Source organism: Triturus cristatus, chromosome 5_2 (assembly GCF_964204655.1).
Source record: "Triturus cristatus chromosome 5_2, aTriCri1.1, whole genome shotgun sequence".
Lineage (NCBI taxonomy): Eukaryota > Metazoa > Chordata > Amphibia > Caudata > Salamandridae > Triturus > Triturus cristatus.
Window position 1 is genome coordinate 961,742,041 of NC_140588.1, and position 13,599 is coordinate 961,755,639.

The window sequence follows — 13,599 nt, forward strand, 5'->3', positions numbered from 1 at the left end:
TTGGTGTGCTTTGGAAGAAAAGGAGTAAAGTTCCAACAAACAGCTAATAGTGCAACATTCTTTCATAAAATGCAGGCAAACCTGACCTCTTAATCCAGATGAATGGTCCAAGCTCCCAACAAAGCTATTTAAAGAGATGTATCTCCTCAGGTGTTCCAAGCTCAAGCAAGTAAAGCTTTCGATGAGTGTCAGAGAATTAGAGGAGACTGGGGAGGGTCGATAATGAGGATGGGGAGAGTATAGGATCCCAGAAATGTGTACCTTTGCGATGCTAAGACACATGTTGTTTACAATCCAACCCCAACCCCTGCCCCAAAGCCAAAGTTGTGACATCTCCCAAACAATTATTCCACTGCAGGTCATACAAAAGTATTTCCAAATGGAGAAGAAAGTGTTAGCCCTTGAAGAATGAAAATAGATGAACTTCTAGGTCCACAGAAGACAGACTTTGCACACCATTGCCCATGTAGAGATAATTTGTTTGACCCACTTGTCTGTTGTGATGGAGTTCCAGACAGGTAGGAACTGTGTTAGTCTTCCCCCGACCGGAGTGGAATGGTCTGGGGGGAGTGGAGGAAAGTCACTGTTTTGTGGCAGGGGAGGTGCGAGTGTTATTACCTCGACCTCGCCCCTTGTTGTTGTTTCCTCTGTATCCGCCTCTAACATATCCTCTACTGGGGGATGTGTGTGTGGCGGTTTTGAATGTAGAGGAGGTGTCCGTTCCAATATTTTTGGAGGCTCCTCTATAGAAGGAGCGCCGAAAGGAGCCACATGGTTGGGGAGACTGTAATGCTCCCATGGACTTAGCCGTCTCTGTGTCCTTTTTCATTTTTTCAAGGGCAGCGTCTCCTGCTGGCCCAAAGAGCTGTTCCTGATTGAATGGCTGACTAAGTATGGTAGTTTGTACCTCTGGCTTAAAGCCTGAAATGCGTAGCCATGCATATCGTCGAAGGAGCACACTTGTGTTAATTGCTCTAGAGGCGGTGTCTGCGGCGTCAAGTGCACATTTAATTGCAGCATGAGCTTTCCCTCCTGAATGAGGTCATTTGCCTGGGTTTTATATTGGTCTGGCAGATGTTGTAAGAGAGTCTCTAATTGATCGTAGTGGGCCCTGTCATAGCATGCTAGTAGGGCTTGGGTGTTGACAATACACCAGTGATTAGCGGCTTGTGCTGCTACTCTTTTGCCAGAGGCTTCCAATAGTTTGGATTCTTTGTCTGGGGGTGGTGTATCTCCTGTGGTTTGGGAGTTGGCGTGTTTCCGAGAATTGGAAACGACCAAAGAATCCAAAGGGAGTTGGCCCCTGATGTAATTAGGATCTTCAGGGGCAGGCCTATATTTCTTTTCGATCCGTGGGTTGAGAACCCTGGCACAAACGGGGTCTTTAAAGACTTCGGGGGCGTGTTTTATGACTCCTTTAATCATGGGCAGAATTTGTACAGACTTTTGAAACTGTTCGAAAGTGTCTAATAGGAAGTCTTCCTCTGGTGCGTCTGAGTGCATTGTGACGCCGTGGTATATTGCTGCTCTATTTAATAACTGTCCAAACCCCAGGTGATCGTCAGGAGGCGATGGTTTTGCGGGATATGGCTGAGGGTCAGGCATGTCTGGTAAAGGGAATGCCCAATCATCCAGTGGTAAGGTGTCTGGATACGTGAACGGATCAATAGGATCACCCCCACCCCCTAGGTCATCATAATCATCCTGTGGTGGTGGTGTATGTGATGGAGAGGGTATAGGTAAGGGTGGTGTAGGCAGAGGGGGTGGGATAGAAGGCAGTATAGGAGAGGAAGGAGGGATAGGGGATGTTGAAGAGTCCTTCCAGTTTACAGGAACTGGGGCAGGTGGTGTGTCCAGTTCCCGTTTTTTACATGGCACCGCGGTGACATGTCCAGTCTTGGGGTTAATATAAATCTTTTTCTGCCTTGGGTCGATTGGATCTGGATGAAAAAGTTCTTGTTCTTCAGGAACAGTCTTTGGTACCGATTTTTTCGGTTCCGATTGAGGTTTTGGTTGATCGGTAGCTGATTTGGCTTTAGGAGGCGTATGAGAGTCCTTAGCCGTTGGTTTCGGTACCGATGATGGTTTCGGTGCCGATGTGGGTTTCGGAGCCGAAGGTGTATCTGTAGGCTTGGGAACCTTCGGTGCCGTGCGTCTATTGGCCTTGGTGCTTTCGGGGCCGAAGGCTTTGGAGCCGATTTCAGTGCCGAGTGGTCTTTTGTCTTCGTTGCCCAGGGTGCCGGTTGGACAATGACATGCGGTTTGCTCGGTCCCAAACTACCGGAAGGCTTATGTTTCTTCGGAGCCGAGCCCGGAGGCGGGGCTTCTGAAGGATGTTTTCGGTCTCGACTGGGGCTAGCAGGCGAAGTCTTGACCAATGCCTTTGGTTTTGGTTGGGTTGGGGAAGGGGCAGTAGTACTCACATGTTGCCCAGGAGTGATGGGGTCGTCTGAGTCGTCTGCTTCGGAAATTATTTGTAGATCTTCGGAATCTTCTTCTGGGACATCGGGGCCTTTATCAAAGATATCCTCTGGTTCTGGAGATGTTCTCTGTGCCATGATGTGTCTTCGAGCCCTTCGATCTCGAATGGTCTTTTTGGATCGAAAGGATGCGCAGGCTGGACAGCTGGACTTGTCGTGTTCCGGTGATAGGCACAGGTTGCAGACTTTGTGGTGGTCACTGTGAGGAAATTTTGCTCCACACTGGGAGCATTTTTTGAAAGGCGTCCTTTCCATGAGTCGTAGGCCTCACGGCGTGGATAGGCCCAGCAGCCCGCGTCGACGTCCGGAATCGAGCCGATGTAATCGATGTCGAGAATGAAGGTGCTTCGATGTTTCGTGTGAAGTTTTGCGCTTCGAAAAGCTTGGAATTGATATTTCCAACCGGAGCGGAAAAGTTGCATCCGAACCCAATGGCGGAAAAAAACAATCTAACGATGGAGTTGATGCCCATGCGCACTGTCGTCCAAGGGAGGAGTCACCTATCTCGTGACCAAAGACTTCTTCCGAAGACAACAACAACCTGCAAGCATCCGAGCCCAACACCAGATGGCGATCTACTACTATCCTAAGTGTGTGATCTGCAGCTCATATGCCTCGAACTTACTTTTCGAGTTATGGAATTTTACAGTTTTCAAAAGCTGGTTTTTGGGTGTGGTAATGGTGTCTTATGGAGGAAAAACATGTACTGCATTCGGGCACTTAACAGCGACTTACGGGACTGTTCTTTTGGGCTTAAGGTGAGTATGGTGCAAGGTCTAAGGCCACAACAACAGGTCACCTCGGGAGGCTCTGGAGTGTCCGGGTGCAGAGGTGTGTTACGGTGTGTGGTGCTCCATTCACTTCAATGGGGAACGGTCCGGTCAGGCTGCTAGCTGGGACTGGGGGGCCAGTCCGGGGGACTGGAGGGCTTGACCCGTGAGATGCTCGGACATGTAGGGACACCGTTGGTCCACTTCTCCTCGGGCTGAGGGGCTCGGGAGGATTGGTGTCTTTTGGAGTTTGTTCGGTGCTGGAGCCACTCATGATTGGACGGGGCTTGCAGAAAGAGCTACAGGTGGCGACTGCAAGTCCAGTCTGGTCAAACCCAAGGGTGGGCTACGCTCGTGTGGGTCTCAGGACCATGTGGACACCGTCACCTCCCTTGGACTTAGGCTCTGAAGCGCAGGTGCAAGGGTGCTTTGAGGTGTTGGGTGGCGGCGGTCAGGCACTCACTCTTTGTCTTTAGTTTCTGCAGAAGAGAGCAAACAGGACAGCTGGGCCACTCTTATTGTTGTTCTCACTGACCCTGAAGTCCCTTGACATGCAGGTCAGTTTTCCTTAGTCACAATAAGCCTTGGTGGCTGCAAGAGGTCCAGTACCCGTGGTATTGGCGTTGTGCGGCTCTGGTCGGTCCTGTTGTCCCCACACTTGGAGGGAGGATGGATCTGACTTGTAGGAGCAGGGCTATCTCTTCCTGGGTGGCAGCTGCATCAGTAGTCCCAGTAGGTGGCAGGTCGGTGTTCCGGGCGTTGCTCCTTTGGTGCCTGCGACTGCAGGGGAGTAGCTCCTCTACAACAAGGACATTTATTTGGCAATTGGAAAAGCAATGGCAGCCCTCTGGGTTTCTTGGAGTCTGCACAGGGGCAGTATGAGTCGGTTGCTCCACGAGGGTCAGGTGCAGCAAGCAGGCTGGCAGGGTTAGCGCCAAGTCAGTTGTGCTCCTCTATTCTCAGGTTAGCAATCTTCTTTGTCCACTTCTTGTGTCTATCACAATTTAAGGCCCTGGTTCAGGGGATCCCCTAAATACTCAAATCAGAGGCATTAAGGGGAATGACGGGTAGTAGCAAATGGGTTACTTACCCCTAGGGTCACTACAACCCCTATATGACCACTTCTTTTGGGGAGTGGGCATCACCCTGTCCCAGAATTCCTAATTCCACCAAACACAAGATGGCGGAATTCCAAACTTTGTGTTCACTTCAGGCTGTTCACCCTAGAGATGTGTCTTGCCTGGCAGTGCAACATGCCTCCTGCATAGCTAATTTTACCACCTGTACTGGGGCCAAATGGGCCCAGGGCAGATGGCGGGATCTTCCCTGTCTGGGGAAGCCTTGGGTTGCATATCAAAGGCGGCAAAGGTCTCTGAAGTCTCCTGCCTTGATATGCTGTTTTACCAGCCTTCCTGGAGGAGGAGGTGATAACACTCCTCTCCAGAGTAGGCACATTTTCTGTCCTCTATGAGCAGGGCTCTCACCTCTTAGGGGGTCAGAAACTTGTCTATGGTGGCAGGCTGGACTTGAAAAGTCATCCAGCACACTAAAAGGGTTCAGGGCGTACGTCTAAGGTACCCTCTAGGTGAATGTATTAATAAATCAATTATTGGAAGCAGTGTGGGTTTATTAATGTACAAGTTACTTACCTTCGGTAACCATGTATCTGGTAGAGATGATTCTAGCCGCAGATTCCTTAATGTAGAATTATCCCCAGGCGTGAGACTGGACCCAGAAAACTTTCTTGCCCAGCATCTCTGCGTGCCGGGGGGCTGTACCACGTGACTCCGCCCCGACATCCTCACTGGCGTGATGTCAGCGAGGTCACATAAGCCCCACCCCGGCGCACTGATGTCAGTTTGCTTCGGAGAACTTTTCCGCGCCACAACGCGGAGCCATAACAACAAAACTGAGGAGAGCATGGGAACAGTGTGCGAAAACACCAGAGAAACAAAATAGAGGAACAAAAGGTGAGAAAACATCACCAGGTGGCACCTAGGCACCAGAAGGCGACAACAGCAGGCCAGAGCAGGAAAAGAGCAGAGCACCACTCTGAGTAACAAGTGCGCAAGCCAAGGCGAGAGCACCAGGTGGCATTAAAGCACCAGAAGGGCAGAGCAGCAAAGCCAGAGCAAGAAAAGCGCCAGCACCACGCCGTTGAACCACCTCGCAAGCCAAGGATAGAGCCACCCTAGAGGCACAAGCATGTGAAAGCGCCATGACCGAAAGAGAGAGGGACTGTAACCACCACCACAAGGGAAAGGGCCACAAGCCCGGAACAGGAGAGCAACAGCAATCCACCCCCAAACTACACTGCCAAGGATGGCCACACCTCCTGAAAGGAGTAGGAGGACAGAGGATAGATAAACCATCCGCAGACAATGGTGCCAAGGAGGGCCATAACCCCTGAAAGGAGTAGGGCAAAGGACAGGTAAAAGAACCCCCAGTGAAGAAGACCAGGTGGGGACCAGAAACTCTAACAGCTGAGGGAAAGAGCAAAAGAAGGCTCACACGCCAGAGAAAATCCATCCGGAGGGATGACTGACCGAAAGAAAACGAAGAGGACACCCACAGAAGACAAGCCACCCAAAGGCGACTGCAGAAACCCAAGCAGAGGGTCCTTGGAGAACGGGTAGGAAGGGTGGGTCGTGAAGGATTCTGCGGCTAGAATCGTCTCTACCAGATACATCTTTACCGAAGGTAAGTAACTTGTACATCTGATAGAGACTACTAGCCGCAGATTCCTTAATGTAGAATAGATACCCTAGCCATACTCAGAAGGGAGGAGGAACCTGCAAAAGAGCCTCCCCACCAGGACAGACACAGGGCCCCAGCAGGGGACAGGTCACAGGGACAAGAAGGTAAAGGCCAGGATAACCTAAGCCCAACCAAGGGAGACTGCCCAACACCCCGCAGGGGTAGACAGCGCCCAAAAAGCCTCAAGGAACACAAGGACCACCTCAGACCCCAGGGAGAAGAGGTAGAACCGAAGGCAGGGCCCACCGTAAGAACACACACACAGTGACAGAAAGTAGTTGAACACACCTCAGCCGCAAGCAGCGGACAAGGCCGGGACGGCTCCACCGCCAAAAGTGCAGACGGAGGAGAAAGGCACAAGGGAATACATCAAAGGCCACAATGGTGTATTAGAACAAACAGGCCTGCACCGGCATGCACAACTAGTAGCAGACAACACTGCTGAACGGTGCACCCAGGACAAGCCAGACGCCAGCCGGAGGCAGAGGCAGAGGCAGAGGCCAGGAAGGGCCAGGACACGCCCCAAGGGAGAGGCCGGCACATGCTGACCCACAAATGAAGTGGAACCAGGCAGAGAGAAAGAGAGAGAGATGGAGGAAGGGCCAAGCCGTCCACCAGAACATAAAAAAAACCAGGGAAGCCAGTCGCCCCCCCCAGAACACCAGACAGAGGACCAAGTCGGACAGAAGGGCAAAACCGCTACAACGCGATGCCCAGACAGCAGGCCAGACTATGCTAGCGACACAGCGACCCAGGAGAAGGACGGACCGGGGCGCAATACAAGCCACTCCAAAACAATCAGCAAGAAGATCGCACCTGCGATATACCGTGACGCCACGGAGAGCAGAAGCCCGAAGGGCGACCACACCTCCCCAGCACATGATAGAGCTATGTAATAGCTACCATAACCCCACATAGGGCATGTTACGTCCCAAGAACATGGGAACCCTCTTAGATAAAAGTTTCTGCAGCAGAGGACAAACAGAAAGACCTGCGGAGAAAACCGCAGACGGCTTGCCAATCAGCCAATAAAGAATACACAGAAGGCCTAATCTCAGGGCCTACACGGCTTACAACAGCCAAACCACAAGTCAAAACAGGGCCGGACCAGCAGCCAACAGCACCAAAGTCCTAACAAAAGGACCTGAAGGCACATGAACCACAAAGAAAACACAGCCGGGGCGACGCGCTACAAGGCCCCGGGAAAACAACGGAAGAACACCTCCCAAAACTCAGACCGACACACAGGTCACTGAGGAGGAAGAGGAAGAGGAGGGGGAGAAGGAGGAAGCCCCGCAAGAAACCTCTGAATGGCAGAGTCCGCAGGGGCGTGGAACAAAAGAGTGCCATCAAAAGGAAGGTCCACCAACCGTTCCCTCACGTTCTCTGTGAACACACTATCCCGTAGCCAGGCATGTCGACGAAGGGCCACCGAAGAAGCCATGGTACGACCAAGCACGTCCGAAACGTCCAGAGCCGAGTGAAGAATAAAGGCCGCCAGCTCCCGGCCATCCAACACATGGTGCCAGAGATCAACACAGGCACCCTCCTGAGAAGCGGCAGACATAAGGGACTCTGCCGAGTCCCACAAGCAAGAAGTGGCCCTTGCCAAAACACAAAGAGTGTTAAAGGCCCGCAAAGCCGCGCTGGTGGAGGCGAACATATTGCGCCCCCAGGAATCTAACCAGCGGGCCTCCCGTGATGGAGGAGATGGTAGGGAGGGAAAGGCAGTCTGTAAAAGAGGACCCCTGGAAGAGGTGTGAAGGGAAAGACAGACTGGGTCATGCGGCGCAGAAGTGGCTGGGGCACCGGGTCCCCCGTGGTGGGCCGTCCCCAAGTCCCCAAAAGAGATGTGTGGAGCAAAGCCTCAAAGGGAAGAAGAAGCTCCCGACCCCCACTACCCTGATGGAGGACCTCCAGAAGATGATCCGTGGGGAAATGGGCAGCTGGATTGCCCATGCGCAAGATCCCCGCTGTCGTGGAAATAGCCCGAGCGAAGGCAGCACCGACCTCCGTAGGGCCCCGTGGCAGGGAAAGCAGTTCCTCGGTGGGCAACGGCTGCAAGCTAAGGCGGCCGTCCCCCAGGCCAACCGGAGGAAGGAAAGGCCAAGACCGGAAAGGAGGAAGGGGGACTGAGGAATGGGTAACCTGAGGCCCTTCCGGCGAAGACTGCGGGTGCGGCGACAGCGATGAGCCATCCTTGGAAGACGCCGGGGAAAACTCCGCGACGCGGCGGCCCGTCTCTAGAGAAGATGAAACCAACAACCGCCGAACCTCTGGAGAAGAGGGAGCGTCCGAAGACGACTCAACGACCGGACGCCGGCCTGGCGCCGTGGAGTCCGCAACCGGCATCAGGTCAACGTCGACCGGCGCCGAAGGGGATGCCAGAACGACCTCTGCCACGAGCGGCGCCGGAGCTGGGTCGGAGCCAGGGCAGCTAAGGAACGGTGCCGAAAAGGCATCGACTCGACCTCCGAGGCGTGGATGGACGAGGGGGGCCCGGGGACACGCCCCGAACCCTAGCCAGCAGCCTCTGGCGCCTGAGCGGCATCACCTGGGCCTCAGACCAGGCCGCCACCTGTCCAGAGGACCGAGGGGGACTCGAGGACACGCCCCGAGTCCCGGCAACCTCCCGCGACACCACAGGGACCCCCGCGGGGGTTTGCGGCGAGGCAGTGGCACCTGGGTCCAAAGGAGGGAACCCCAAAGGGCCGCACCCCGACGGACCCACATCCTCCGAACCTGTCAGCGCCGGGGCTGGAGCCGCTGGCGACGCCGCAGAAGTCCCCGCACACAGCAAGATATCCGCAGACGTCCCAGGAAGGGAAGGAGGAGAAGAACAAGCCAGAGAGGCCTGCAAGGCCGCCGCATAGGTCTCCATCTGGGCTCTGGTCACCCCGTGCCGGGGAATGGCGGATAGGATGGCCACCCGCGGAGAACCCACGCCCCAACAGGCCGGGAACGGGGCCTCGGGGACAAACGTCTACACTTACCAACAGGTGAGCGACGCCCTTGCGGCCTGGGAGAAGGACGATGTCGGAGACGGCGGTTCTTGAAGCCGTCCATGGGGGACGGACGCGGCGACGACGCCGACCAGGACATGCGTGCCGAAAGGAGCTTCATTCAGCGCTCTCGCCGGGACTTCGGCTATATTTGCTGACACGCCTCACAATCCGTGGAGTCGCGGTGCTCCCCCAAACACCACATGCAGATGAGGTGAGGATCCGTCGCCAACATCTGGCGAGCGCAAGACGAGCACGTCTTGAAGCCCGAAGGCATTCGCACACTGTTTCCAAGAAAAACGCTTAAAAGCGGAAAAAGAATGCCTGAAACAGGCCAGAAACACGATCCGGGTCCGCGTTGTAAGCGGAAAAGAAGAAAACTGACGTCAGCGCGCCGGGGTGGGGCTTATGTGACCTCGCTGACATCACGCCCGCGGTGGACGTCGGGCGGAGTCGTGTGGTACAGCCCCCCGGCACGCAGAGATGCTGGGCAAGAAAGTTTTACGGGTTCAGTCTCACGCCTGGGGATAATTCTACGTTAAGAAATCTGCGGCTAGTAGTCTCTATCAGATATGAGGTGTTTGATTCCAAACACCATAGGTTTCAGCGAAGCCATTATGTAGCTGGGTAACTCATTTTAACCAGTGCCCAGTACATACCTTAAGATGGCTTCGCTGTTCAATTAAACTGGCCAGCACAGGAGCATATTTGCTCATGCAGATATGTCCTCACATGTAATATAATGCACCTTGGCGTAGGGCTGTAATGCCTGCTGTAAGAGTGACTTACAAATATTACATGAAGTGTTAGGGGTCATGGCACACATGAGTGTCCCATGCCTTGTTTTTACTGTTTAAGGCACCTCGGCACGCAGCCTGCAGTGGCAGTCATTATGAGTTTGGTGCTAGGTCCCTAAGAGTCCCACAGGATATGCTGCAGCTCTCAAGGACCCTCTTTAGTACCTATGCCCTAGGTACCTCTTACTAGGGACTTTCAGAGGTGTAAAGTCCAGGTCACTTTGGGATCTAGTGACAAGTTGTCTTTTTGGGGGAAAAGAGCACTAGCACTGGGGACCTGGTTAGCAGGAACCCAGAGCTCTTCAGTCAAAGATGCATCAAATACCAAATCCATCAGGAACACCTCTGTACCAACGATGCACATGGAAAGGTAGGCCGCAGAAGGGTGGCACCCCTAGGACGATCGGTCGAAGTCCGAACCGGCGCAAGAATGGAAAATCCATAATCGAGATACACTATACCGTCGAAGACAGGATATGAGCGACGACTCTTACCAAACGGAGTTAAACACAGAAGAAAGGCACACACGTCCGAATCTGACAACAGAGAGAAAACAATCTAACAAAGGAGTTGATGCCCAAGTGCATTATCACCGAGAGGAGTCACTCTACCTCATGACTCAAAGACTTCTTCGAAGAAAAACAAGTTGCACAACTCCGACCCAACACTAGATGGCAGGAGTATACAGAGCATGTGTATCTACAGCCACACATGCCATCGAACATCCTCTTATGCAGTGTGCCTCAATTTCTGATGTGTTCATGAAATCCATTTTTTTCTTTTACATTTACTAGTAGGACACAGGTAGAGTACAGGCATTCTATCCTACAGAACTATCTTATCATGAACTACATCAGCTGGAGTATTCGCTGGAAAAGGTGAAATGCTGCTCTGCTTAGTAACATACCTTAGATGCCTTGTGATTGTTTTATTCACATGGTGAGAAAGAGTACATACCTTTCAACCCTGGAGCTCCAGGTCTTCCAGAAAATCCTGGGATGCCACTGTTACCTTTTGGGCCGGGGAAGCCAGGAACACCTGCAATCCCTGGGTCACCGGTATTACCTTGGTTGCTGCCTGGTCCGGGGGGGCCTGGAAGACCAGGTGGTCCTGGTGGGCCTAGAAGTAAATGAAAAGCCAGTGAGAAAGCCATACAATACCCACATTTCAAGTTGTTTTTGGAAATTGAAATAAGTTTAGAACTTTTGAAAGTGTGATCCCTATGCTTGACATTTTATTTTACCCCTCTCCAAAGCTTGTCATTTTATGGTGTGCTGTTTTAACTGTAAATATCAGCTTAGCTGCAGATATACTCAGTATATGTGGTGTACCACTGTTCTTTATAATCTATGCAAATATATACAAATGGCCAAGGTCCCAATAAACAAACTTCCCATTTCTTGCTTGCTATGGTGCCTCTGCCAAACTTTATTGTAGGTGAGATGCTAAGTCTGCAATCCCACAGCGCCTCACTCTTTGACTGCACTGAATTACAATGAAAACAAAACAAGAGCAATGTGGAGCCATTTGCTATGTTGTGTGTCCGTGTTCTCCACTCGCACAGTGAACCAAGATGCTCTTTCATGGCGGCTCTTCCTTTGTCTAGTCCACTCAGCCTGGAATGCATTCATCAATCCAGTCACCAGCTCTGGGTAGCCGCACTCCACAACACACAATACAGCTTCTCAGAACCCCGGGCATGGTCGCATCTCCTCATCAGTGTCGTAATCTCCCCCGCCTCCACACTGCGGACCGTATGCCACTACCAAGGTAGCACGCGTCTGTCTCCGCTTGCATCCTGTCCTCTGGAGTGACAGACAGGCTAGACTTAGGGGGTCTGAGGAACCTTTCATTTCATTATTACGCAGGTCCCGCTGCATATGGATGCCACCGTTTATTGTGATAGTGAGTAGCAAACCCTCAAAGATTGGGTGTGTCCCCTGGGCACTGGAGTATCGATTTGTGTAATTGTTTCTCAAGTTAATTTCAATAAAGTTTCTTGACGATTTATCAATGGTTGGAGTTTCATTTATTTATATCATGAAATTCTTTGTCATTTCGATGATGCATCGTATTTACCAATGTCACAATGTTACATATCCCAATGCATTTCGGCGTTCTGCCTTCTTCCGGGGAATGTCTAAAAATAAATGCTACAGAGGACTATATTATATGCGTCTTTCTATTGTCTCTCAAAAAATGTTTAAACACGTTGGTTTGGTTTGGTTTTTTGAGTTAATTTTAAGTTTCCTCACTGCATATCCACAATCGTTCCCCGACTTCATGACGATATTTTTACAATATCATCACACGATTAACAGATAGTCATAACGCGCACATTAGATAAGCACTACAACACATAGGAAAGTCAACCAACGTGTTTAAACATTTTTTGAGAGACAATAGAAAGACGCATATAATATAGTCCTCTGTATCATTTATTTTTAGACATTCCCCGGGCAAGGGTTTAAAATCCCCCCAGGGCACGAGACTCTCAGTACACACGGGCACCGGTCTTCACACCATCAGACCCCGTTACCGAGTAGGGTCCCAGTGCGTCGGTTCTCTCGCTTCATCACACTTGCGCTTATTAAATCAGACATCTCACTGCCTCTAGAAGAGGAAACACACTGCTAATTCTTGCCACACTTTCTGGCAGGTACATACCGGGGTTACCATCCCGTCCGGCGTATCCGGGGTCACCCGGTCTTCCGGGTATGGTGGAAGGAGTGGAGAATCCAGGAGGCCCAGAGATACCAGGAGAGCCCGTTGCACCCGGCAATCCTACAAAACGAAAAGTGCATACCATTAGAAACCCTAGAAGGATTCGGATTGGTAGGTGTTTAACTTTACCCGTATCTCTTAAAACATTTTGTGGACACTTCCGAGTCGTTTCTTGCCTACTTTTGATCATATTTCCTAGACTCCGACCACCCATCACGTGCTATGTCAAGATTGCTGTAAGCCAATGAAAACTCTCGGTTTTCAGGCCATCTGCCTTTCATGAAACCAACAGATTAAGCTACGACTTAGATCAACGGGCAGGTTTCAAACAGAGAAGTCGGCGCAGGGGCACAAAGCTGTCAAGGAAAGGCTGGACAAGGGCAGATAAAAAGAACTACGGGTTTTGCATGACCTGGACTTTTCCTATTTCATATTTTTCACATTAACCAGCTTCCTCGTGCAGGTCTACCATACAAAGGGCAATACGTGCTGTAGTACACTGTCCTGGCCTATGCAGTCTCAAGCCATTAACTTTGTGCGACAAGTGCTGGTTTATTGTGCCCAGTAACACAAACCAAGGTCTTCCCAGTGCAAGAGCAAACGCAGGCAGTTTGTGCTGCGCTGGGGAGAACTCATCTGTAAACGATTACAATGCAGGGGGGAGTTTCAAACCGCACATTATCTTTGGACTCACTTCTTGTCCAGTAGGACTAGCAAGGAGTCAGAGGTGACATCGCATTCTGGAGGGAAACTGGGTCGGATTGGCCTTTCTGCCACGCGGGAAGTTTCCCGTAGGGCTGCTGGCTGCTTGAGTGAACAACATCCGGGGCCACGATAATTCCATAATCCTTCACTAGCACTTACCAGACTCTCCTTTCGATCCCTTCTGGCCGGGAAATCCTGGTTGTCCAGATGCAAAACCTGGCGTTCCCGCTTCACCTTTGGGGCCAGGGAACCCTCGAGACCCTGGGCGGCCTGCTTCGTTCAAACCTTTCAAAAGACATTAACATGTATTTCAGTACAGAGTAGAATACGGATCCGTGTTTACACCAGAGGACTGATGGACATC

The 13,599-nt window shown here is 51.8% G+C and overlaps 1 protein-coding gene across 2 annotated transcripts in view; it reads right to left on the bottom strand.

The window, feature by feature from the left end:
• COL4A6 (collagen type IV alpha 6 chain) overlaps positions 1–13,599 on the bottom strand; it is an 847,824-nt gene that overhangs the window by 57,092 nt on the left and 777,133 nt on the right. For both annotated transcript variants that reach the window (XM_085608162.1, XM_085608161.1), the window contains 3 exons: positions 13,395–13,520; positions 12,474–12,590; positions 10,764–10,925 (listed from right to left, as the gene is read on the bottom strand). In XM_085608162.1, the coding sequence (XP_085464288.1) occupies positions 10,764–10,925; positions 12,474–12,590; positions 13,395–13,520 (405 nt within the window). The remainder of the gene's footprint in view (positions 1–10,763; positions 10,926–12,473; positions 12,591–13,394; positions 13,521–13,599) is intronic.